Source organism: Oryzias latipes, chromosome 13 (assembly GCF_053564925.1).
Source record: "Oryzias latipes strain Hd-rR chromosome 13, Olatipes_Hd-rR_3.1".
Classification (NCBI taxonomy): domain Eukaryota; kingdom Metazoa; phylum Chordata; class Actinopteri; order Beloniformes; family Adrianichthyidae; genus Oryzias; species Oryzias latipes.
This window is the reverse complement of record NC_136249.1, coordinates 21,698,392-21,725,214: the sequence shown is the minus strand read 5'-3', so window position 1 is coordinate 21,725,214 and position 26,823 is coordinate 21,698,392. Positions and strand designations below refer to the sequence as shown.

General features: G+C 40.6%; 2 protein-coding genes and 1 long non-coding RNA gene across 6 annotated transcripts in view; 2 read left to right on the top strand and 1 right to left on the bottom strand.

Annotated features, from left to right (window-relative positions):
• Positions 1-3,699, top strand: part of npas1 (neuronal PAS domain protein 1) — an 89,026-nt gene extending 85,327 nt beyond the window's left edge. For all 4 annotated transcript variants that reach the window (XM_020708260.3, XM_020708259.3, XM_078929919.1 and 1 more), the window contains 2 exons: positions 412-524; positions 610-3,699. In XM_020708260.3, coding sequence (XP_020563919.1) covers positions 412-524; positions 610-1,703 — 1,207 coding nt within the window. In that variant the 3' untranslated portion in view covers positions 1,704-3,699. The remainder of the gene's footprint in view (positions 1-411; positions 525-609) is intronic.
• Positions 3,700-11,435: 7,736 nt separating this feature from the next.
• tmem160 (transmembrane protein 160) lies at positions 11,436-16,004 on the bottom strand. Its single transcript, XM_004075402.4, has 4 exons — positions 15,673-16,004; positions 15,531-15,555; positions 13,328-13,420; positions 11,436-12,486 (listed from the first exon to the last, which is right to left on the bottom strand). Exons 1-4 carry the CDS (start codon positions 15,889-15,891, stop codon positions 12,179-12,181), a joined length of 645 nt encoding a protein of 214 aa, XP_004075450.1. The 5' UTR covers positions 15,892-16,004; the 3' UTR covers positions 11,436-12,178.
• A 6,075-nt stretch (positions 16,005-22,079) lies between these two features.
• On the top strand, positions 22,080-26,281 carry LOC144981681 (uncharacterized). Its single transcript, XR_013647242.1, has 3 exons — positions 22,080-22,217; positions 25,383-25,474; positions 26,151-26,281. It is a non-coding gene; the product is annotated as an uncharacterized LOC144981681 (long non-coding RNA).
• The last annotated feature ends 542 nt before the right edge of the window (positions 26,282-26,823 follow it).

Here is a 26,823-nt window from a genome sequence, read left to right as displayed (position 1 = left end):
GGGAAGCTATATAATTAGTACAAATGGATGTAAGAATTTTAGGTCTGAATGGTGTTTTAGTTAATTAGTGCTGTAATTACAAGAGCTAATTAACTTCTCTAACAGCCTCCTGCTTGTGTGAGATCAACTGTGTAGGTGGGCGGCTGTGTGGGACGTGGGATTTTTTTGTCTGTTTTCTGCTTGTTTGTGCTTCTAAATGCTTGTGTTTTTCCTGTTGGGGGGCTGGGTGTGTGTTAAGTTGAGGTTAGAAGGGTCTGAGTCACTTTGGCTGTTGGAGGTTGTTATTAGACTGATTATATGTTGTTTCGGTATCAGCACTACTGTTTTCATGTGCGAGTGACTTCAAGTGGTCGTTTGTGTTTGCATTTACATTTTTCTCCTTTTTTTCTGGTTGCACATCAATCCTCGCAGTCGGACGGAGCTGCCTGACACTCCGGTGGATCTGCTGCAGCTGCCTGAAAGCATACGAGCCGAGCGGCTGCAAGTCAGCCCGTCCCCGACTGACAGCTCCCCACAGGCTCGAGGTTCTGCACAACAAGATTACTATTTTCTACGATCAGTCACCTGAATGAACTGTTTTCATTCATTTATATCTACGTCGGTCCTCAGGTGCCAAACCAGCGAAGAGCTCAGTGGGGAAGAGCTCTGACACTAAAGGCAGAGAGAAGTTCTCCACCGCTGCCATCCAGACTGAGGACAGAAGGAAGCGCCTGCTGAGGTCTGACCCCGAAGGTGCCCCTCCCGAAAGCCGTCGCCGACTGGAAGAGCTGCGACACACAGAGGAGGTCATATCAGCCTCCTCAGACCTGGCAACAGAAAGTGAGGGCGAGGAGGAAGAGGAGACAGAGTGGGATGAAGGGGGAGACAGCGACAGGTTGAAACAGGAAGACAGCGGAGGAGGAGGCAAGCAGGGCAGAGGAGGGGACACCCCGGCAATAGGAGAGAGGGGTGGGATGGTGCACAACGGGAGGGCTGTGATCCAGCAGCTGAAGAGTGTGGTGGCCCCCACTCCTTTGGCCGGAAACCCCAGCATCAAGACTGAACATGAAGCCCTGGCCAGTGGAGGGCACTGGGGGTCGCACACACAGACCACCAGCTCACACACACACAACTCCCACCCCCAGACAGCACATACACAAACTCCTTCCAACGGCCTGAACGGCGACAGCCCCACCACTCCCATCCCAGATTCGTCTTCCAGCAGTGAAGCCCCGCCCAAAGGCCTGTTCACCCCTCCCTCCCCCGCCCTGTCTCCTGCGATGTCTGTGTCCTCCCCCCTGCCGCGCGAGGAGAGGGCATCGGCAGGGGTGGTCAGTCGCAGCGGCGGCAACGGCGGCGCAGGGAACGGCCCCGACTTTGAGCTGCTCCAGAGACTGGCTGCAGGGGGGGCGGCAGGGCGGGTCCTCTTCCACCCCCTCGCCCTCGGCCCGCAGGGCCCACAGAGCCTGTATGCTCCGAGCACTATCCGCTACGCTCCGCCAGAGCTACCACCCTCCCACCACCACAGTGCAGGACACAGTGATGGCCTGCAGCTACGCTCGGACCACCACAAGGGACCCCCACCTGCCTTTTTCCCCCACCTACAGCGGCTGGCTGGACTGCCACCCTTCAGTGGTTTCTCCCCGTCTGACAGCCCTTTCTCCTCCGGCTTGCCTTTCTGTATGAATGGACTGAGGGGGGCTGCAGGCACGGAGGAGGACTGAATCTCAAGGGGGAGGGAAAAGAAGAGAATAGGAATAAATAAGTGTGCAGTGACAGGATGGATAGAGAGACGCAGAAAAGGGTGAGAATTACAGCACTGGCAGGACACTGAGCCTCGGAGGACTTTACTAATTTGACAATGAGTCGAACAACTGCAATTTATAGAAAATGACAAGATGCTGCCATTCAAATTTACTGTGGACAAGTGACAGCGACTCCTGGAGAAAAACGGGAATTCCTGACGGGCTGTCCCTCAAGACTCTCCATCGTCACAACAATAACAAACTCTGCTCTGTGTCTTTACACGTTTGTGTTGATTTCTGTGTTTCTTCCGCTCAGAGAAGCCATATTGTAAATAGAGACAAAACCATGAAGACCCTCAGCTCAGACATGCATCACTTACTCCAATTAACCCAATTAACCCCTTGGCCAGTCAGACGGGGGTTGGGGTGGGGGGGGGGGGGGGACGACACTTGTTAGGATTAAAAAATAGATTTTATCATAGCAGTTTTACACTGCACCCTGGGCGCCAGGAGAGAGTTTGATTGTCGGGTTTACACGTTGTGTAACAACTCATCATGGAGTGTTGATCAGTCAGCCATACTTAAAGCACACTGTTGGGACAAAACTCTGAGAAGTGGAGTCCCAAACATTCCAGTATATATAAGGGAATAAAATGCAATGAAAACATAATGTTATTTTTTTTGTTTGATCATGGAAAGTTCATTTGTTTTAAATAAGTGTTAATTATAGTATATACTTTATGATGCTGCAGCTGTGTTTGTGCATGAAAGCCATATTATTGCTTTTAATTTGAAGTTTTGGATGTTGTTGTTTTTTTTTCATTTCAAATGCAAAAATGAAGGTTTATAATTTTGTCTCAACAGACAAAAAGGTCGTTATCACCATACTATTTTATATTTCTGACACGTATTTGAGAAAGGGGGCTGGACAGAAGAGGTTTTGTCACCTGGACCTCTGATTTTTTTCTGAGCACTTAAACTGGTTCGGCTGTGGACTTTAAAGCACTTCACGACTCAGACGTATGATCCTGATGTGGTCATAAATAATGTAGCCTGGTCACTGTGCAGTGGGGGGGGGGGTCTTATTCATGGATAAGTCAATAAACAGACGTGTCGTCATTAAAATATGACCATTTACGGTCAATAAAACCAATGAATTATTCTAAAGCAGAACTTTTCCGTTGACAGGAAGTTAAATTTCAAAATAAGAGTGGATGTTTAAAACACTTTAAATTTGTCTTTCACACCGATTGATCAGAATTCTACTCAGGACTAAGAAAATAAGATGTTTTTCTACAGGTAACCTAAAACTATTCACCCCCAAACACAGTATTAAAAGTCTGAGCTTGTCAATATTTTTCAATAAAATGCAGCCAGACAAGCAGAGAACTTAGTAAGTTTAAAAGTTTTTTTTTTTAGCACTTTTGAATGAAGTCTTTTAAAATGATCTATCAAACATGTCAAGTCATGTAATCTGTTGATGTTACTAGCACTTATGTTTCTTCCTCCAAATTCAGATTGTTGTTGACAGTGTAATCTGCAGTTCCCGTGGAAACCTTATGTTCACGTCCTGATGTCTGACAGGAAAAAAAAGACGGTGAAAAAGAGCTGTCCAGACCGGGTGTGTGAAACGCACCCGTGCTGTCTTATACAAGGAGTGGGGGAGTGTGTGAGCAAACGCGCGCACACACACACGCAAACACTCTGCTGTTTACTGGCATAAAATGTGAGTGTGAATGCCTGAATGTGTGTCTGCTTGTCTTTTTACTTTGGATTTGGTTGTTGTCGTTGTTGTCGTTGTTGAATAAAACAGCTAACCTTTCGCCCATCACTGTGAATCTAACATGATCCAGCCATCTTTGTAAATACTTCACCCAGACATGGAATAAAAATGAACAAATGTAAAAAAAAAAAAAAAAAAAACACACAGTGATACAGATGATGATAATAAAATATTTCAGTAGAGGAGCACAAATCAAGCTTTTGTTGTCTTTTTTTATTGTTTGCAAAGCATGTGAACTCTGCTTAGTTAATTCAATACACGATTTAAGATGCTTTAAAAGAGAAACAGACCCCCAATCCCATTGGGGGTTCAATTTTTAGTTTTTATTTTAGTCTAAAACTTGGCACAAAAAGGTAATAAATAATTGTAAAAAAAAAAAAAAAAAACCTGCATGGCTTTTTTATGTAAAATTATCAACATAACTGCCCCTGAAGTGTACACATTCAGCATTAATCCCTAATAAAAAGCCACGTGTGAAGTCTGGCTGTACGTCGCTCGAGTGTTATGGATTCAGAAAAGACTTGGGGATGAACTGGCCTGAAATGAACACAAAAGCGCACACTCTAATGGAGAGCGTCTCACTTATGAAGAAGTATATATGCAGGCGCGCTCACGCTGTGTGTGTGTTTGTCAGGGGTTCACTTGTGTGTCTATGTGTGTGCGTCTGTGTGAATTTGTGTGTGTTGTCTGAAGCAACCCCAGGGAGGGGCTCTGACATTGAAGACGGGTTAAATCCTGTTTTACATTCAAGTGGCAGGCCCTAGTTCATTAGAGTGAGGATCATTCCTCCTCAAGACCAAAGGAAGCGCATACTAAACAAGAGCAGTTGTCGGGGAGAAAATGCCGTTGTACGTGCAAAACCTTATGTATTGTATGAAAGGGTGTGTGTTTGTGTGTGTGTCTCTTTACGTCATAATGGCTTCATGGAGGGAAACAAAGGTGTGGCGTGCGCGTTGTGTGCCACCTGTGTGCGTGTTTGTGCATCTGTTGTCCACAAACATAAGTCATGACAGCTTTCCTGACTGTCTTCTGCTTGGCCTGTCATTGAGTCACCCGTGCGCCCTGTCTGTCACTAACTTTGATGGCTTATCTTAGCCTCTGAATTAGAGTCATGCTCCCAGGGGAAATACCCCAGCACATGTAAATGCATTTGAAAGAGTGCAAATATGGCAAAGAAGAAAAGAGCAAAGGATGCAAACAGACATTCAGGCACTTTCTTTCCCTTCCGCCGTGTTCGTCTTTGTTGACGTCTCCCAACTGTCTCTGCTTTTCTCCCGGACAAGTTCAATCTATGCATAATGCTTTTCTCCGGGCCGGTCCTTTCATCCGTTCCTGTGGCATTTAACACCTGAGAGCAGATGAGCGCTCCGCCTTCCAAGTACGCAGAGGTTACGACTCCAACTTTCAGGATTGAGAGTGCAGGTGTGAAATTGAGGTTTAGAGATGCGTGAGGGTAGATTCGGGTCGGATGTATTGTGCTGCTGTTGTGGTTCCTATAGCTGCTCGGGGTCTGGGAAAGATACTGTTTGTCAGTAAGGGCGCGTCTCCTGCCTCTGGGCGCCCTGCCCTTTAGACGCGCCAGGCCTCGGGAGCCTTCAGCATGCCAAACAGACCTGGGCAGTCAGATGCAGCCAGAGAGGAGGGAGGTGGAGAGTGGAGAGAGGGGGAGGTTGGTGGTGCAGGAGAATGTGAAGAGGAGTCCAGAAAGAGAGGACTCCTGGGTGAAAGGGTAGAAGATGATCTGAGGAGCTGGTCACACTGCAGCAGCCATGCAGTCGCACACTGCATGAGAAACACAGCTGCACTAAAACACCTCGGGAATCTGTGAAGGAGAAGCCGGAGGAAGGGAGGAAGAAGACAGGGGAGGAAGACAGGGTGACGACAAAGTGAGTCTCCAAAGCAGGACTCTGTGTCGATGGATGAGAGATATCACAGACCTTAGCCCTAACCTAGTCAGAGATAGTTATCAAAGACACATCCCCCCAGACCTCCAGCACTTCCACACATACCAACCGGCTGCTGAGTTCGGCTCATGTTTAACGCCTGCAGATCAGCAGCTCATTAAAGAAATTATCCAGCTACAGCACATGCAGTTTGTTTAGAAATACGCCACAATTAGTGAGCAAATGTCCAGGCTGAAACCATTCATGATAGATGCATATGCGCTCCTTTAAACATTTTTCCTCCATTTTGTAAAATGGAGGAAAAATGTAAAAATTATTTTTTTCTATTCAAATCCACAATAGTTCTCTCTTCTTGAAGCTCAGTCCTCTTGTTTTCAGCCTGGAATGGACGGCAAAAAAGAAATTTAAATACAATAAAAAGGTAATTTTAAATGTAATTAATTTCTTATATTATTATACATAAAATACATAAAATGGTATCCTGCATGGTGCAGTGGTTAGCGCTCTTGCCTCACAGCAAGAAGGCCCTGGTTCAATTCCCAGCTGGGGGACCTGAACCTGAACATCAATGGGGACCTTTCTGTGTAGAGTTTGCATGTTCTCCCCATGCATTTGTGGGTTCTCTCCGGGGACTCTGCCTTCCTCCCATTGTCCAAAAACATGCTAATGTTAATCTAAATTGTCCCTAGGTGAGAGTGCATGGGTGTGTGATTGTGGACACTCTTCCCTGTGACAGATCTGTCCAGGGTGCTCCCTACCTTTGCAGACAAGTGGCCAGGATAGGCTCCGGCAGCCCGTGACCCCAAAAGGGAATAAACGGTAGAAGATGAATGCAAAACTTTGAAGCTTCTCTTATGGCACTTGTTTTATCACAGTACGTATTACATGCTACATAGAAACGAGAAAAGGAAAAAAACTCCTTGACCGTTCAATTCACAATTTTTGAATTAAAAAGCAGAAATTCCTGTTTCTTGTACTGCCGGCAACAAAAGCTAGAAATTAATGTATCAAATAGTTATTTTTTTTAATTGCAAATGAAACTTGAAAAAGAGCAACAATGTCAAATGGATCCATGTTTTGCCAATACGAGGAATAAGACACATTCTATTGTAAAAAAATTATCTGACAAATTTAGATTTTGTTAAGACAATTTATCCACAAATGTGCTCCAAGATGCTACATCGTTTGTGATATTTATTTCACAGTAGCAAAAGTCCCAAAGGAAGTATTTTTCTGCCACATTTGCTAAATAGAAAACTGTTTTAAAACATTTCATTTTTAATATTTCAAAACACTTTAGAATTGTATTTAGGCCGATCCCTGCCGTTCTGTTTTATAGGACTAGATGTCATTATCCCTGAATAAATACTGAGGCACCATTGAGACACTGTGACAAGCAAATGAATGGTGACATCTTTTGGGTTTTCAAGTGGGCGCCCTCCTTCTTCAGGGTTTCACTGATAGGCCCACGACACCTCCAGAGGGTTCAGCAGTGAATCCCAGCGTCCCAGGTTCACCCCCATCAGCCACCAGACATTTGGAGGCCCAGGTCAGGTCCTTCCTCTTGATCCACAGCCACTGACTCCCCTTATCAGCTGCCTGGGAGAGATCTTTAATTGCCTGCCTTTGAACCTTCCCAAGCACTCCCAACTCCCTGAGTAGCCTGGGTGTTGAGGTGGCCACAAAACCCCTGCAGCCCACTTCCACTGGACGTACCTTCACACTCCAGCCTTGTTGTTTAGCGTCTGCTGTGAGTTCAACGTACTTCAGCATCTTCCTTTCATAAGCCTCCTCTACTGCACACTCCCAGGGTACTATGAGCTCTATGATGTATACGAGCCTGAGCGTGGATGACCCCAGTACAAGGTCTGGTCGGAGGTTGGTGGATCCAACCTCCAGTGGAAAGCAGAGTTTTTTGTCCAGGTCCGCCAGCATTTTCCGTCCCGTGCTCTACCTAGCTGTCCAATGTCAGCTGCACTGGTGGTGTTGAAGGTGGTTTGGCCCTCTTGGACGAAAGGTATTAGCTGCCGATGAGATGATACTTGAGGAAGGACGTTCACGCATGTTCTCTGTCTTTCCAGCATTGTTGCCAGACACCTTAGCACCACATTGTGTTGCCAGGTGTACCGGCTTTGACTGAGGCTGGTCTTGCGTCCCACCAAGATGTGCTTCAATGTTGCTGGGATTTGATATAAAGAGCATGAGAGGTCTTCGCCATACCACTGGTTTAGGTTTGCAGAAGAAGGCAAGACATCATAGGTAGCTGTAATTATAAAGCTTGCCCTGGACCCCTCCATCTCCCACAGGTCTTTCCAGGAGAGCTTCCTCTTCTCCACTCCTTCCCACCCCATCCACTGACCTTGCTTTACCTAGGCCACGGCTTGAGCACACCTTCCTGCTTCCTCTTCCCGGCGTATCTCTTTGACCACCAGTCTACGCCTCTCAGCTGGGTTGGCCTTCCTCCAGGAAGGTGAGGTGTGCTAGATGAGAGACCAAGAACACTCCTCCCCTCCTGCACGCATCCCACAATGTCTTTGTGTCTAAGTGCTGCCTTGACCTGATCAGTTGCTGCCTTCGGGGCCCACTTCTTCCCAGTGGCAAGGATGGTAGCTGCTTGGGCAACCAGTGAGTCACAGGTATCTTGCAGTCTCATCTCTAACCTGATCTTGGCACACTTGTACTCCTCTACCAAACTGGATATAGTTAGTTCTAAAATCTCCCTGCCGTAGAGTCCAATGGTACTGAGGCACCTGGGAAGGCCAAGCTTTTTTCTGGCATAGGCATTGATCAGCCTCTCCAACTTTTCTACTTTTGACAGTGCCACTTCATACAGGGTTAATGGCCAGAGAAGACATGGGAGTAAACCATACTGCATGCACCAAAGCTTGTTTGCCAGGGAGCAGGGTGCTGTCGATGTTCTCTAGGCCACTGGCATGGGCAGCCGTGGTGCAGCGGTAGGGTGGTTGCAGGTTCAATTCCCGCCTTGCACGCCCATGTGTCAAAGTGTCCTTGGGCAAGACACTGAACCCCACCTTGCCTCTGGTGGAAGGTTGGCACCAGTGTTTAGCAGCAGAGCCGCCATCAGTGTGTATAAAGCACTTTGGGCCTTCAAAAGAGGGTAGAAAGTGCTATATAAGTATATGCCATTTACTATTTATGTCCTTTCTGAGCTGCTCTACTTGCTCTTTACCTCTGAGGGAAGCATCAAACCAGTGGCCTAGGCTCTTCACAGCTTTTTCTGAAACCGTTGGGATGGGATCCTCGCCAATGTGGAAGCGGTGGTCTGACAGCTCGCCCTTGACGATGGAGATGCGTCTGGACTTACTTGGCTTGATCTTCATCCGAGCCAACTTGATGTTCTTGTGAAGCTTTCCCAACAGCCCTACTGTGCAAGCCTTGGTCGTATTCAGAGTAGTGAGGTCTTCCATGTAGGCCCTGACCAGTGGAAGCCTCAGTCTAGGTCTTATTCGTGGTCCGCCAACCACCCATTGAGAAGCCCATGTGATGACCTCTATGGCCAGGGTGAATGCCAGGGGGGAGATGGTGCAGCCAGCCATGGTTCCCACTTCCAGGTGTTGCCACGCTGTAGTGTACTCTGCCGTCATCACACACAGTTGGATATCCTGGAAGTAGGCCTTTAACAGGGTTGTAAGAGCTGGTGAGACTCTGAAATAATCTGAAATGCAAATTAATGTCTGCTTTTATTTTGTCCTTCTGTGCAGCCAAAAGAGGAAAGTGCCCTGAGGTAAACTCCGCCCACTGACATGTGCAGCTAAATCCAGAAGTCAGATATCAGTGTGGGTGTTTGGGAAGTAAAAAAGTGCCAAAAATGCAACAATAAATAAATGAGAAAAGGAAAAAAAAAAGAAAACTGGAAAAAAAGGAACTTCCAGAAAGCAGATGATGTGTGTCTTCTTGGTGTCTCATTTGAGTTTTCCTATTTCTGTGGCTTCGATCAAACCTGGGAGCTTAATGATCAGCTGAAGTCGTGATCAGAACCTTTAATTTCATTTTCAGGAACCTACTCTATGGATAGTTGCACAATTTTTTACTAGTTTACCGTTCAAGACAAGTAAGTACACAACACCCTTGCATCATGATTTGACAAAAATGAAACCAATCAGTTCAGCAGCTGAGATGAATCATTGCAAAGATCAATTTATTTATCTAAATGGAAGATTTAAAATCTAATATATATGTAAAAGGTAAATTGGACAACTGTTTCATATCATTTGGTGTGGAGTGGTATTATTTGCTGAGTCTGAGCCCTGTTGGTTTTTTTATTTCTTTTTTGGGAATTTGAATTACAGAACAATTGCTGTTGGATTCATGTTTAATTGTCTGCTTTTTTTAACGTTATCTAGATAATGAATGATCATTTCTTCACTTTAGTGTTCATTTTCTTAACTGGACACTGACCCATCTTTAACCCCCAATCACAGCATTTCAATTTAGATTTTTGTTTCTCCTCTTTAGTTCTTCTGGATGTGAAGTGCTGCTGTGCTTCAGATCATTTAGATAAAGATATACACAGTTCAGTTACAGTTACAGTCAACCTCTGTTTATCCCACAGACGGCTGTAAAGATGCAGGGGGAAAACTCTGGCGAACATTGGATTTTGTGGTCAGACTGACTGCCAAACAGCCCCTCCATCCAAACTAAAAGTGGGCTTATGGACTTTCTGCAGACACTTTGTGTTTCTTTTGCAAATAATTTTCCACAGTTTTTCCACAGTTTTTTAAGTCACTTTTGTCATCTTCAGTTCTGTAAAGCTCCTTTTTATTTTGAAAAAAAGGTATTTCTCCCAAACAGATCTTGTTTTTTGTTTGAATCGTTTTTCATTTTCAGATTTGAGCAGCGAATGTTCAAGTTTGTTCCTTTTTATTGTATTTCTTTGAGTACTGCATGATTTAAAGATTTTTTTTAAATTCCTTAGACGTTTATTAGCAGAAATTGATAGTTTTCTGCAACTGTTTTCTGCTTCCTTCTGTTTTATAGGACAAACTTTTAGTATTTCTGAAGCTGTTGCCATTTTGCAAAGAAGTTAGATTTGCTAAAAGTGCGCATGGGCCAGTCAATCAGCCTGCATTCTTTGAATCGTTTAACACTTGTGCTATCCTAGGCACTTTGACATTGGGAGTTGGGTCATCTAGACCCACTAGACAGTGCTCTGAACCTTTTTTCTTCAACGATTTGTGATCTTCACTGGTGTCCATGGATTACATTAAATCTTTCCACCTTTATCCACCTTTGTCATGGTAGGGAGAACACGTCAATGTAAGGGTGGGGTCATCTAAGATAGCGCAAGGGATAACTACATTAAATCCAAATGAACCATTTCATGAAAATTGTATTGCAGCGGGGTTCTTTTCATTTCTCCCCATAAATCAATAAATACATCAAAACACATTTTAACCACAATTAGTGAATTTCTAATTGAAAACCAAAGAAAAACAACAGTAAATCTGGATTCATTTGAAATTTTACTAATGATTAAAGGCTCACAGTAAACTTCTAAATTTAAAATGTGAACATGAAAATAACAGTCATCTTATTCAGAAGTACAAACAACTATGGTTTTGATCACAAAAAAATATCAAATCTGTTCTTGTTATTTAGCCAAGAACAATGAAGACATGGTAGTTCTTAGAAGGGGCTTCATGTTTTTGATTTTGTGACAGGAGCCTGTGGAAATTTTAATGCGGGTTGCATTTTGCCCACGGACCAGACTTTGGACACGCCTGATATAGGCCTTCACACCAGCTATTTCTAATCATTGGCAGGTGACAGCACCTCTAGCTACAGTACGATAGCACTTAAGGATTTCTGGTAAACAAACAATAGAAATAATGAGGTTGTATTTATCTAATGCAACAACCCAACTCAAATGTCTTAGGTTTCACAAACCAGTAGTGTGTTTGACAGTCGCCTGGTAACAGCTGGAACTGATTCTGCCAGCTGATAGTGAAGGCGTGTGTGTGTTTACTAAGAGAATATCTTTGAATGGAAACCCTGAAGCCTCGATTCAGAACAGAATGGATCTGGCTTTATTACTTTACAAACTGTAATGCGATAAACAGTGAAAAAAAAAGTTTACAACAGCAAAGCCTACATAAAAACAGAAAATCACCGTTGGGTTTCTTTTTGACATTCATTAAAACCATCATTGAAACAACACTCCAAATGTTTCTGATGCTGTACATAGATGTCAACAAAAATGAAGAAAAAAAAATCACTTGAGAAAAACAGCTCTGAATTTTACACTTTCAGAGAGCAAAAACAAAAATGTGCAGCTATTACTTAAAAAAACAAGCAATAGTAAAAGGTCAACCCTTTGATTTTTGTTTGAATAAAGCTAATTTAGCAAATGATTGAACATGTCCGCCCCAGTTCTCACAGCATGTTTTAAGATTTTTGACAACTTTGATATGAAAAACAGCAGCCAACAAGTGTTGTCAAAGAAAACAAGAGACCTGCATAAAGTGGCACAAAAACTTAACTGAGGATGTGGAGTTACAACAACAAAAAAAGTACTTTTTTTAAAACGTAAAAAAAAAGGAGGATTGATTCACCAAAACTGTAAACGTTCACCTACCAGCATTTCCTCCAGCAAGTTTTTCTATAAGATTTAGGTTTCTTTACTCACCTAAAAAATATGTGATTTCTTTTTTGACCGCAGATAATAGATTTACACAAATAACACCAACCCTGAATCAAAGCAGAATGCGCACACTCAACCACACAAACACTCGGTTCCTGGAAGACCTCTACTTGTTTGGTCCTTTCCTATCACTGTCCTCAGAGTCCCGGTAAGGCCGGTGTTCCCGCCTCTCTTTGCATTCCCGGCATTCCCCCTCGTCCTCGCCGTCCTCTTCCTCGTGGATGATCTCCACCTCCAGTCGGCCTATGTACAGCGATACAGCACAGAGCCAGAAGAGGGCGACGCTGCTCACCACGGCGCCCTGGAGCAGCAGAGCTGGCACAGAAAGCAGCATCAGCCTCCGCAAGGTGAAGAGGCTGCCGATGTACGAGACGCCGCCAAATGACACGCACACACCTCCCAGGATAAAGAAGGCTGCAGAAAAACAGATGATTATGGTGTCACTGTAACTCAGTTCCTTCGTAGACTGCTGAAATACCTTTTTTACATAATTAGATACAAATTAAAGACAAATGTAAGACATTATAGTCTAATCCACTGAATTACAAAAGCCAAACAACCTGTTTATCATGAAAAATTTACAAAAAGAGGCTTTTATTTTGAAGAGAAAAAAAACGCAACGTGTTTAGTTTCTGTCTAATAGATTTAATTTTTTCGTGTTTTCCATTCATCAATAATCACACGCTGTCAATCAATGAGCCTTTTTCATTTGGCATCTCTTCAAGTAGTATCCATGGTTATAACTAAAGCATCAAGGACTCTGTCTTCATTTTTGCTCCCGATGGTTGAAGTCAGTTGCTGAAATCCTTGTGAAATAATTAATTGTGGACCTGCTGCTGGTGCTGTATCAAAGAAAAATTCTCATCACCAGATTCTGTTTGAAGTTCGCCGATTTTACAACAAAGAGCGCTAAAGGTGTGTTTTCACGTGTTTACTTTTCTCGAAAAGCCATTTACTTCAAAGAGAATCGCTGATTTCCAAAAACATCCACAGACTTGTTTTTAGCTCCTAAGCCCTGTGTTATTAAAGACATGAGAAGTTAGAGATAATATCAATAAAACCAATTGCCTATATTAAAAAAAAGAGGTATTGTTTGTTGGTTTGATGGAGACAACGCACAATATCTATGAGCTTTGTAAATATACAGGAAAATGGATTATTTACGTGACTGCAACATGTTGTACTTTGTGTTTTAACAGAAAGTGAAAGAAAATCTGTTCTGTTGCTTTGAAAAGCAAAAGGATCAGTTTTGTACCATAGCCTGCTTCTCGTCCAACTTCACTCTGGACGAAGGCGATGACTCCGATCCCCGTCGCCAGCAGGCCGTTCCTGAACCACGAGAGGAATCCTGCAAAACGGCCAGAGCCGTAAACACAGACCAACATCTGTCACAGATGTCTGCATGCTGCAGTTTGAGAGCTGGGTTTAGTTTGTTCTACAGGTGCCAGACTGGACTCGTGGTCAGATGTGTGTAAAAGAGTCTAAATAAACGGTTCTGAAGAACATGTTCACGCCACCAGCAAAGTGTTCAAAAGTAGCTGACGAGAGATCAGACATGAGAGAGATGCTGTCGCAGTTTTTTGGTCACCAAGTTTCAGAAGGAACTTCTAATGAGAAATTTATAATAAAAAAAAATGAAAAGAGAGATTTTTTTATTTTGCATTAAGCTGATGCTTTTATCTGAAGATCCAAATCGAGATAATTAATATTTTCTGTGGGTGGGAAGCTCTTTGTTTTTGATTTTGAAGTATGTAAAACCCTTTGTGGTACTTGCGTATGAAAATTGTTTTATAAATAAAGTTGGACTTGTTTTGAGTTTATTGAAAAACCATCAGAAATTATGATTCTCTAGGCTGGGACTATGTCTGATTTACCTTCTTTACACCTAAAAAAAAAAAAACTATACAATTCAGGAGCTATCCACTGCCCTGGATTTAAATGTAATTTAAACATATGTTCACTACTTTTTTTTAAACGCCAAATATGACATTGCCCATTTGGCAAAGTAAAAACCTAATAAATTTAAACATTATACTGAGGCTATTTAGGAATCCACTGTGTTCAGATGATTAAAACTTAGATGGTTTACTTTTTTTTTTTAAATAAAAAAAAATCATGACAGCAATGCATTGTGGTCTATATTTGCCAATAGTGAGCATCAATGCACACTAGTTTTTCACAGAAACTTGTGGGAAATTTCCAGGGCACTGGATTTTGGAACTGTAGATTCAGTCAGACACCTCTGCAAAGTGGGGAATGCAATATATAGTGCACCAAGTAGTGAGGGAATTCAAACACAACCTGATTGATGTCAAAAAAGACGGGGGGGGGGGGGGGGGGGGGGCTGGCTGAGACAGCATACGGTAGAATTATTTTAGAATATTGGGAAAAGTGTAAGAAGTGATTGTTGTGTTCCACCCTGTGGATTGCAGAGCTGAAGGGTTCAAAATGTGTTTTTTTCCTTTTTCTGTAACCTTATTCATCTTGGGTACTTTTACTCCTCTTAGATAAAGTGCTCATAATGTCGTGATAATTTCGCATTCATATTTCTTTGGAAAACTAAGAAAACTTGGAGTGAGTGTATTGTCAGGGTTCCACAGAACTTGTTTAAGTTGTTTAATCATTGTCAGTTCCTCAGTTGGATCCTCTCCTTCTGGGTCGCCTGCTGTTCAGCCGCTGCGGCTCTAGTTGTGAACAGCATCACCACCTTACTGAGGCGTCTCCTGTGATGCTGCATCTGGCTGTCTGTGCAGCTTTCACTGAGAGGGAGGTTCCAAATATCAATTTTTACACCAACAAACTTTTTCCATGCTCAGACTCTTTTGCAAATGTTTATCACCCTCATTTAAGGGGTGGGAGGCATGAATGGGACTAGGGGTTCCTGTGTTTCGAATTGTTGTGCTTGTCTTATGTTTTTGTTCTGGTGTTAAGCACTTTTTGTTCTGTTCTATATGGAAAGTGCTATATAAATAAAGTTTGAGTTGTGGTTTTAGTTTAGATTTTAAGAACTGTAGTTTACTTCTGACGCATGGCCGTAAAAAAACTGGACCATGAAACTTTGCAGGTTGGGCTTTAACATAGAGAATCAGCGAAAGCAAAACATGTTTTCTTCCAAATGCTCCACGCTGTTTCTAAAGTCACAACATGGCAACATGGAGTCAAAGTGCGATGCACTCAATTGTTAAATATAATTACAGAAACAAAAAAAAAAATCCCAAAATGTACACATAAAACAGAGTAAAACTCCACAAGATATTGGATCAAACCACTTTTTGAGGGTTGTATGTGGTTGGGGGTGGAAGATACCAAAACAAATATGGAAAAAGAGACCAAGAATTTTTCAAAAGTAAGTCAGAAATGTAAGCTTGAAGATAATTTTTGTTATTCTAAATAATAATAATAATAATAATAATAATAAATCACAAACCTTAAAACTTAGGGGGGGAATTTGAAATTACCTGTTTCGTGCGACTTTCTTAGTATCTGCGAAAGGTGCAAGAGAGAACGAGATAGATGAAAAGTCTGGAATTTACCCTTATTAGATGAAAAAACAAATACATTACAAGTGTGTTGGGTATTTTTACACCATTTTTAGCCTACCAAAGCGTCCGCCTTGTCAAGGTCTGAGAGCTGCAGCGGCTGCTCCGAGCCCCGGCTTTTCCCCCACGACCCCTTCTCAGCCGTCCGCTGCTGCGCCGACCCGTGGATTCTCCTCAGCGGGGCCGCGGAGCGCGGAGGTCGGCCCAGCTTCAGAGTCCGGGCGAAGTAGGTGACAGCCTGCGGCAGCTGCCTCCTCACGAAAAGGCTCAGGAAAGCCATAACATCACTGAAAACTGTTGGGTAAAATGTTAGCTAAGAGCAAAAACACAACACGAACTCTGAACTCTCACACGGTCAACAACGACACTCCGGAAGAGTCCGCCGAAAGGCAGGCAGAATAGAAGTGGCGCCACCATGCGGCAGACATTGGAGCTGGAAAAATAAATAGGCTAATAAAAACGCTTAATTATATTGTTTTAAAGCATTTTTTTGATCAACCTTTTTTTTTTACAAAGAAACTACTACTCTTCTCCTACTCAAACAGTTACAGCATCTCTAGATTTTAAACATGTTTGTTCAAATTTATGACACAAGAGGGCGGGAGAGGATAAAACATTTCTCAGTTTGATAGATAGGTATAGCAGTCTTCTGAGGAGAGAAGTTTGTTTATTTTTGGTTTTTAAACAAATTAAGTAGATTTTATTTGCTGTAGTGAAAAGTTAGCTAACTAAATCAAATAAAATATAAGCTGAAATTATTTGTGTGAGACTGAGTATTTTCTGTAGTTTGGCCTTAAAGTCTCTGTCACTTATGTTTTTCAATTTCTACTGCATCAAGAGTAAAAACTATTATGATGTTCAATTTCAAGAGAAAGATGTCATTATTAAAAGGTTTTTTGTGTCATTTACTTTTTTCAATATATTTATTTGAGCTAATTTAATTTAATTTTTACCTTTTTCTTACCGAAAAAATTACCTAAAAATGTTTTACAGTTTGTAAACATTAAAAATCTTTTGATGTACACTGCTGTAGTAATCAGATAATTAGAAATATGAAAGCTAACAAAATAAAAGGGGGAAATCTGAATCCTAAGCCCAAAAATAAAGAACATGCAAATTTGGTGAGGGGGGAATAAATCGAAATTGTTACCTCAAGAACAAATACTGATTTTCTACATTTACAATGCATCCTTCCTTGTGCTTTCTCTAAATCTCAAATTGTGACTCTTTGCCATCTCTGGGTGGGTGGAGTGTTCCTGCCCCAGGTGGAGGAGTTTAAATACCTTGGGATCTTTCTCTTGAGTGAGGGAAGATCAGAGCGTGAGATTGACAGGCAGATTGGTGCAGTGTCCACTGGTATGTGGTCACTGTACCGGTCCGTGGTGAAGAAAGAGCTGAGCCAGAAAGCAAAGCTCTCAATTTACTAGTTGATCTTTGTTCAAATACTCACTCAAAGAACGAGGTCCCAAATACAAGTAGCTGAAATGAGCTTCTTCCTTATGGATGTATGTATGGATGGATGGACGGATGATGACTCTTCTACTCTAAATGATTTTCATTGGAGACTAGATTTTTTTCTGTACCTGACAGCAAATCAAGGTTGTTACCTGAGACTTCTTTGTGTAAATATTCGAATTTGAGTAAAAGTGATTTCCCACTCGAACCTGAGGTATCCACAGATTAGGATGTAAGGTTTAATGAATAAAATAGTCATTGTTCGCCTAGTGGTAATTTGGTGAACTGCACCAGCTATTTTCTTTTTGAATGAGCTTCGACTGAGAAGTCCAAGGGTTCAAATGTTCCAGAGCAATACCAATTCAAAAATCTTTAATTTTAATGAAAAATACAAACAGGAGTTTAACCCCTTGACCCCTAAGTTTATTTCCAGCTATGGAAAAGAAAATCACATAATAAGAATTTGATTTCACGTAGATCTTAAGTTAAGGTACTTTTGAAGCTGAAGTTGTCTGATGCCTATTTGCATCAATAGGTTAAAAGTAAAGGTAATAAATTGTTCTGACACTGTTTTTCACTTAAGACACTTTTCTATGTAAATTAATTTTTGTCTAGGGCCGGTGTCCTACATGTTTTCCAACCAACCTGCCATTGAAGCTTCTTATTGGCTAAACCCATCTGATCCAGGAAATCAGCAGCAGATAAGGCAGGATTTCCAGAAAACCAGCAGGAGGCTGGTGCTCGAGGTCTGGAGTTTGACACTCAGGCTTTAGGAGTTGCCACAGCAAATCATCCACCTTCTTCTAACCCTGTTCACACCAACTATCCTCATTTCCTCCTCCACTGCATCCATGAACTTCCTCTTTGGTCTTCCTGTAGGCCTCTTTCCTGGTAGCTCCAAACAGGGCCTCCGTTTAACCTACATATTCACTGTTCCTCGTCCCAGCGTGTCCAAACCCTCTTAATCTGGCTGCCCTGCATTTATCTCCACTTTGGTACCAGCAAATGTACCATGGTTTACTTAATTCGTAAAACAAGAACCCAAAAGGACCACATGATAATTTTTTTATTTCTATTTTTTCTTGTTAAATGTGCCAGAAATGTGTGTAAACATACATCATGCAGGCTTGGTTTGTCTTCTCACGTGGAAGGAGTGAACCCTCCTCCGGATGTTCCTTTGTCCTCATCAGCCTGCTGGAATCCAGAGCAGGCTGGATTCACAGCAGACAGTTCAGTGTGTGGAGCAGAGAGCTGCACACGCAGGAGTTTGTGTTTTTGTGTTTGTCTTCCTGTGTGTGAAAATGGTCTAATGCCTTTTACAGACTGCCAACTCTTTGATGTGATAGCACAGCTGACCTACTGGCCACTCTCACGCTACTGTTCCCAACACAATGGCAGGCTGATGTTTGTGTGTGTGCACATATATACACATGCTGACACTTGCGTATACAAAAGCTCTCATTTTGATTACATTGCACAAAGCCGTAGGCTTTCAAAAGTAAATTGTTATGTTTTAGAAAGGGAAATTAATTTCATTTTAAAGAAAATGTGATCTTGTCGCTCAGATTTCTACACTGAAACCTAACAAGAGAAGAAACGCCACCTCGTCTCCCTTTTTGACCTTCAGTAGCCACGACTCCGCTCCAAACAGAAGTAGTGCAAACTCATAAAGTTGGCTTAAAAAAGCAAAGAAACCACTTTTGAAGGATGTGTAATGATTTTTTTTTTTTTTTGCAGCTGCTGACCAAAATAAAGATGTGCAGCCACTGCTCTGCTATTGGCTGATCAATTTCATTTAAGGCAAAGGCTGTAAGTCTCACTCGGATCATTTTGATCTAATTTAAAAGCATTCCCAGTGGTCTTTTAATTATGATTATGCCGTTTTTGGCCAAAATGTAAAAAGAAAACAGACGTTTTCTAGGACAGTTTCTGTAAAGCACCAGGAGTTCATGGGGAAGTTACTTGTGAGTTGAGGGTGGGACTGTTGGCGTGGAGTAAGCCTGCCTCCATTTCCCATCATCCCCTTGTTTACACACTGTCTCGGACGAGGAAAACAAAGACGTTAATAGATCTATTTGTCTGCAAGTGGATGCAACCCTGTTATGCTGCTTCATCACCACATTTTATTGATTCTGGAAAGAACTGGTGTTTTTTCCCCTTTCTTTTTAAAAGACCATTCAGGCTCCTGAACCGTTAAGAAGTACTGGAGAAGCTACGTCAAGCAACTTTGGAAACAAACAACACTTTATTACCAATCATACTTATAGAACCTTATTGGTTAAGGCAGAATCATTATATATTTTTTTTCTTATACTGAAAATATTTTGTTGTTGAAATCAGACAATGTTGTCTGTTCCCTTTAAGAAGAAATATATTCTAAGTTACCAGAATGAAATCACTATGAATTTGCTTGGGTTAAAGCAACTTGTATGTGAAATACAATTGCAGTGCTTAGCATTGTAATCATGAAATAAAATTAATTTTACCATTTCATTACAATGAAAGGTGTTTTAATATTCAGCTTGAGTTTTTTTCTAAGTCATACTCTAGAAAAAAAAAGAAAAGAAAATGTGGATATGTATCGAATCGTTGTGCGAGGACTGGGACACGTATCATATCGCCAGACTCTTGCCGATATACACCCCTAACTTTTACATTTTCGTTTGTATGCTGGTTTGGGGGCCTGTCTGTGAAAGACAAACATTCTCTGAATAAAATTATCAAGGTATGTTCTAAAGTCACAGACATCCAACAAAAAAATCTGAATTCACTGTGGGAGCGGCAGGTAGTGCAAAAAGCAAAAACATGACTTTAACACAGAAACACGTCCTGTCTTCCAGTGTTTTAGATACCTTCAGGTTGCCATTTTATTGCTCCAGCAAGGAAATTCAACAGGTACTCCACATCTTTTATCCCAAATACCATAAAGCTCTTGCATCAAAGTGGACATATCCATGAGAAGAAAGTACCTGTTTCTAATTTTTTATTATTTAATTGTATTTTTGTATCTAACTTTGTTTTAACATGTTTGAACACAGATGTTTTTACTGTGCTGTTGTTTTATTTCATACGGTGGAGAACAGCTTTTAATTGAATTGTCCTCAGGGCACTAATAAAGCTATTCTATTCTATTCTATTCTATTCTATTCTATTCTATTCTATTCTATTCTATTCTATTCTATTCTATTCTATTCTATTCTATTCTATTCTATTCTATTCTATTCTATTCTATTCTATTCTATTCTATTCAAACACCACCAATTTGAGTGAATGGGAACCAACTTGCTTGTGTAACAAGCCACCAAAAGGTTACCTAATGGACAGCAAGCACTTGTTTGCTTTTTTTCCCACTTTGCTGGTTTTGTAACCACAACTCGGAACAGGCAGGACAAACCTCAGGTGACAAATACCAACAATGGCTTGTAATGTCGTCATAGGACATCCTTTTTCCTGGAACACTAATGACTTTGCCCATTTCATTTGGGGACATCTGCATGCAGCTAATGGGTCCTAAAAATTAAAAATTTCCTCACAGTTACTCAAGTCTACAGAATCACGGTAGATCCTCTCCTTCCAGTCTTATGTAATGCATTGGAGTTTAAACTGCAAAGCATTATTATTGATTGTTGTGAGTTTCAGAATGTGTGTTTTAAAGAGGATTTAGTTCACTGTGACCTCTGTTTGTGGGCCTGGAACGGGAGCAGAGAGAAAGAGGACATGCAGCACATGATGTGAGGCTAGGATTCAGCCTGACTTGACTGCAGGAACCCTTTTAACCCCCATGACAGTGCACCTGCTCAACTAGTTTGACTCAGCTTTGCTTTTTCTTTTGGCTTTAATGTTTTAAATGCAAAAATCAAATTTGGTTTAGTATAACCATTAAAACATATAATTATGACACTAAAATAGTTGCTAAAAAAAGTCTAAAGTCATTCTGAAAAGAGATTCAGTAATACTATTTAACCTATTTAATAGGAAAAAATACATGAAATCAGCTCAGAAACTGGCATGTTGTGTGGTCTTCTGTTAACAGAATAGAAATTATTAATATTTCAAAAAGAAACAAAACACAAACTACTATTTTTAAACCATTTCAGCATTTTGATCTGCTTTGCTTTTTGCTCATTCTACGTGCAAACAGCAAAACAAAAAGGTTTCGCAATGCAAACTCCAGATAGAAAGCCACTGGATATTCCTGTGAGCTCTTCTATGGAAGCTCCAAGACACAGTGTACCCTCTGACCTGACCTGCTCACAACACCAAACCTCTTATGAAATCCTTCCTCGTCCTTTTATAACTACCTTATGACCTTTTGCTCTAAAATCCAAATGTGTCAATCCGAATTTCCTTATTTTTTGTCAAGAATATATACAGTAGTTTGATACATTTTTTTGTATAAAACTTAAAATGCTAGTGATTTTGTTTCTGAAAGCAACAAGTTTTTACCATATAATTTTTCTTTCACCACAACTAAATCTGTTCCTGCAGTTCCTCTTCGCTTTCCTCATTTCCTCTTAAACATGACTAAAAAAAGAAAACTCTGTGCCGGTAGTAGCAAAGTCACGGTCTATTTTTAAGGTCCGGGCGGAATGACCTCCATTATTTGTTCTGTAAGGCATGACTGCTTCGTAGAGTTTGACATTTGACACAAAAAACCTTTTGCTTTGCTTGGTTTAGGGTTAAGTAATACAAAATCCTAAGAGAGTCTGTATTATTATAGCATGCATTCAATATTAGAGCTGAAATATTTGATATGATAATCAAACAACAAGAATATACTTTTTAACCAAAATGACACTGAAGCTTTAGAGATCTGTTTAGAAAAACAGAAGACCCAAACGCAGAGCAGGCCAGTCTCCTTATAGGCCCTGAGAGTGTGTTAGCTCGTTATTATCTCTGCTTGAGTCCTGAAGTATCAACAGAAAGGAGGAAACAGAGGGAGAAAAAGATAGGGAGAGGGTCAAAGGAGGAGATGTGCATACGTGCAGAGCCGCACTGATCTGTGTTACACAGTCTGGGAGATTCCAGCCAGCTGCACTGGGAGCACTGACCTTGGCAAAGAGCACGCATTTTTTTCACCCCCCCTGTGACATACAAGTGTTAGACGCAAGTGTCAACTGATCGACAGGACAGCGTTTACTGACAGGAATGGTAAGGGAAACATTACTGTTTAACAAGCGGAAATGCACACGCAATAAAACTTAGCAGATTTGCTTCATGGATTCAGACTTGGAAAAATTATTTTATTTTATTTTTCTAAATTCAATCACGTTCGTGTTCATTTCTGTAACTAAAACGATATATTTTAAAAGGTTTACAAGACCAATTCACCAGTCCAGGAACTGTCTTATTTAAGGCCATCATGGCGTATGTCGCTGACTTGCGTCGTACCACTAAATCCAGCTTAAACATTAAAGAAAATGTTTTATAGAATTGAAAATAAAGTCAGGCATGAAGGGGTTAAAGTCTGTTCCAAACAATGAATCAGCATTTATGGCTCAGTGCTATGGAGTCACCTCCCTTATGCAAAAGCTCCAGGGGCTTGGCAAAAAAACCTTTTGTGTCAGATTTTAGGCTATGTGTTGTCAACTTTCTTAATTTAATTAAAAATATATATTTTAAGTACTGGTAATCAATTGTTCTCTTTAGGCCAGAAGAGAAAAAAATTCAATCACATGTTTTCTTGTTGTTTTCTTTTTATTAGTATTTTCTAAAAATGAAGCCATAAAATGGGTCACAGGTCAACAAAGCTGTTTGTGGAATTTTCCCTCTGCAAACAGATAATCATCAGCTAGTTTAAGCATTTATCGTAGATACTTCAAGCTTTTATGAAGCAAAGACTGGATAAAATTGAAGCTTTTTATCTTCTGCTCTATGGAAAGTTTACACTTTAGTGGTTAGTGGCCTAATGCTTGTACCTGCTTCTTGCTATTGTGATTTAGGTGCAAACCTTCTCTGAACATGTAAAGTTGTCTGTAAAAATAGAATTTAGAGCCAAATCTGAAACAGTGACATTTGTCCCCCTTTGTTGGACCTTCATTCTGATGTTTTATATTTGTATATTTCTTCAAATATACTTGCTTTTCTGTTTTCAATTGCCTTTTATGAGTAAACATTCTTGATGGTCGCCGTGACAACAATTATGTCACCTGAGAAGATCTCAATGATGATTTCAAGACTGAAAAACTCCAATGTTTTTTCTAATTTCTAGTCAGTAGATTTAAGTTGCTGACTTAAGTAAAAATTCACTCAAATAGAACTATTTGGATTTGGACAATTCATATATGCAGATGTGCTGTGGATTTTTGTGGGAATGTATTTGTAAATCAGGTGATTTTGTTTTAGTAAAGTTTTATTTGTTGAGGTACTGTGACTTAAAAACAAACAAGTTAAACAAGTTAATATGACTTGAATTTAGACAATCAAACGCTGTAATATTTAAAGTTTTTGCACATTTTACAGCAGGAGAAAACTGAAGTGTTTTCCCCCAAAGACTATTGCTGGTTATTAATTTAAGACTTGAAAAGTACTTGTTTGGCCAATGTTTGTTTATAAAAATTAAAAAAAACACAAGATGTCAGTGTGTTGACTAAAAAAAGAAAAAAAAATCAATGGCTTGCCACTTATAAGTGAGGCGTTTTCTCAATCTGGTGTCTTATAGCCACTCAGGAAGTTCAATTTAAGTGCCAGATTGGAATCATACATGCTTTTAACAGCATTTAAAACAAAAACATGGTTAACAATTAATGAAATGAGACTTTTGGGATTGAATCTAACAAGAATGACAAGGATTAATTATTTACTTTAACATTTTTGAATAACATGAATAAGTCAGAACATCCCTGTGAGACATCCTTCCTTGTTTAACCTTTCAAAAACTCTGGGACACTCTGCTGTTTACAGTATTACAAGCTTGTGTGATAATTTGCCCTGATGCTAGACCATGTAATCTAGCCATGTGGATGTTAAATCGTTAACGTCCACAAAGAAGCATGTTTTGATCCACGATGTGTTTTTCAGCTACAGGACAGACATGCAGATGCGTCCATCCTGAAAGCAGACACGTTTTACAGCTTTACTGCAAATCCTGGTTGCTTTTAATTATCAAGGGGGTTTTATTAAGCAAATTAAACATCAAACAATAATCAGTTGTCTGCTCGTAAAGATTCAAATTAGGTTAATACCACATCCCTACAGGGGTCGCCACGGTGAGGTGGTTTGGCAGAGATTTTTACGCCGGATGCCCTTTCTGACACAACCCTGTGTTTGATCTGGGCTGGAGACACGACGGGCAGGACATGATTAAGAAGAAAGTAGCCTCTTCTCAGAATGTCATGGTGTTCTCAGAAGTTTGCCTTCCCTTCAGATAATTTTCATAGCAAGGAGGCCAGATAAGTCCAGTGAGCATCCGTCCTCCTTGCTATGACTTAGATTAAAAAGAGTCTACTCTCTTTGAGAGCCATGAGTTCATCAGATTTAAATAATAAGACCACATTTTTCAGTTTTTAGAGGCCAGATCTTCTTGTCTTCGTCCCCTTTTGCCCCGTCACGTGCCATTTTTTTGTTTTGCCACTGTTTTATTTTATTAAGTTGACTTGTTAAATTAAATTTCTGCCACCAAAGAAAGAAAAAGAAAAATTTTATCAAAAAATATAAACATTTAAAACCATTTTCTGTACATGGATAGATGTTGATCCTTTTTAAAATAATATATCTGGACTATCTATATCTGAAAATGTAATTTTTTTTAGATAAAATGCAGTGTTTATTTTCAAAACCCCAAGTATATTTCATTGATGATTAATTTCAAACACAAACTACTCCCATGATTATCAGAGCACTTCCAAAGTTGCACTTCCTTCAAATGATGATAGCAGTCTGATGTTGCTTAAAATAAATTATGATTTTAAGGACTGATAAAGCGCTTGGAACACCAGCCCTTCCCAGTCAAACATGTAAGGAACAGCCCCTTCCAGGAAGAGTCTGCGCTGCCAGCACCCCCCTAGATTTCATTAAAAAGGAATATGCTAACAGCCTGGTATGGTGGTGGGAGTGTGATGGTCTGGAGCTACAGACCATCATTGATGAAAAGCATAAGCCTACCAAGAATTGTGTTAGAAAGTGTCCAAAAATTAGAAAGTGAGATTAAGCTCCACAATGTAGCACAACAACAATCTAGACACATTATGGGTTGGCTGTGGTTCAGTGGGAGAGTGGTCAACCTCTGTTAAGAAGATAGCAGGTTCGGTTTCCACCCATATGTCGCACAATCCTTTCGCATGACACTGAATCCCTCCTTTCTGCTGGTGGTTACAGATTGGCGCCAGTGTTCAGCAGTGGAGCCGCCGTCTGTGTGTGAATGGGTGAATGGAACTGTGACTGTAAAGCGCTTTGGGCCTTCTAAGAAGGTAGTCAAGGACTATTTAAGTATACACCATTTGCCATCAGCAAATGCACCTCTGACTGGTTCAAAACATTCTTGACCATCTGTACAGCAAAACCCTCAAATTTGACTAAAATAATACTGTTTGGCAAAATCATCAGATCCTCTTTGATCCATTTTTAAAGTGCTCCTCACTGTCTTTTAATTGTGATTATGCCGTTTTTGGTTAAAATCAAAAAATCGTGTGTCATCAAAAAAAGATTTGCCTGTAGGTAGATGCATCGGAATGGTGCGGCTCAGGGAGCTTGAGGCTTCCCGTATTATCTCCTACGTCACACCTACAAGTTTTTTCTACGTGTTTTCACCTGCTCCTGATTCACAATGATTTGAATAAAGAAATACTCAGAAATGCAATTTTCATCTTAATCTTAATCTTCTATACGCATGTCATCATGAGAAAGTGCTACGAGAACATGTTTAAAAACTAAAAACGTGATTTTTATCAGAGTTGCTCTTTACAGGAACATTTTAATATACTTACGTAAAAGACTCTTCGCTTTTTCTCTCTCTCCAAAAACTGGCAAAAAAAGTCATACTTAATGTTATGTATATAACTGTTCTGTGAGGTCAACCCTGACATCAGTACAACTAATATCCAAAAGGAGGAAGGAGGTAAATCTGTTTTGTTTTTTATCTTCCAGAGTTCCAGTCTGTCCCGGGCCAATCTATAGTCTGAGGTAAGACTGCAGTGGAAGCGCTCAAGACATGACCTTCTACCGCTGTCCCTAATCCCTGTGGGTCAGGCGTTAATCCAGTTCCCCTACCAAATGCCTGGCTTTGTAAAAGCATGTTACCTCACTTCCTCCGGCAAAGTTTTTTTTTTTAAAGTACATCACTTTAAGACAGTACTTTACTACAGAGCCATGGAGGGTTCTCTATATTTACCATTTTGTGTGCACAAATTTGAATTTTGCTATCAAAGATTAGTATCTTCTGCTCACAGGCTGGCATTTTGTGCACTAATGTTACCTTTTGAGCGCATAAGTTAGTAGTTATGCATACAAGTTAGCAATTTGTGCACACAAGTTACCATTCTGTCAACACAAGTTAATATTTTGTGCTCACAAGTTACCATTTTGTCCGCACAAGTTAGTATCTTGTGCGCACAAGATACTTGTGTGCACAAGATATGTTTGTGTGCATAAATTTTATCTTGTGTGCACAATTTAGCTTTGTCATATACTATTTTTTTTTTAAATCTGCAGACATTCATTTGTTGGATTTTAATAGAGCTAAGAACCTTAATCCATCTTTTTATTTACATTTATCTCACCATACTATAGACTATTGTTTATTAGAAACAATATCGGATAC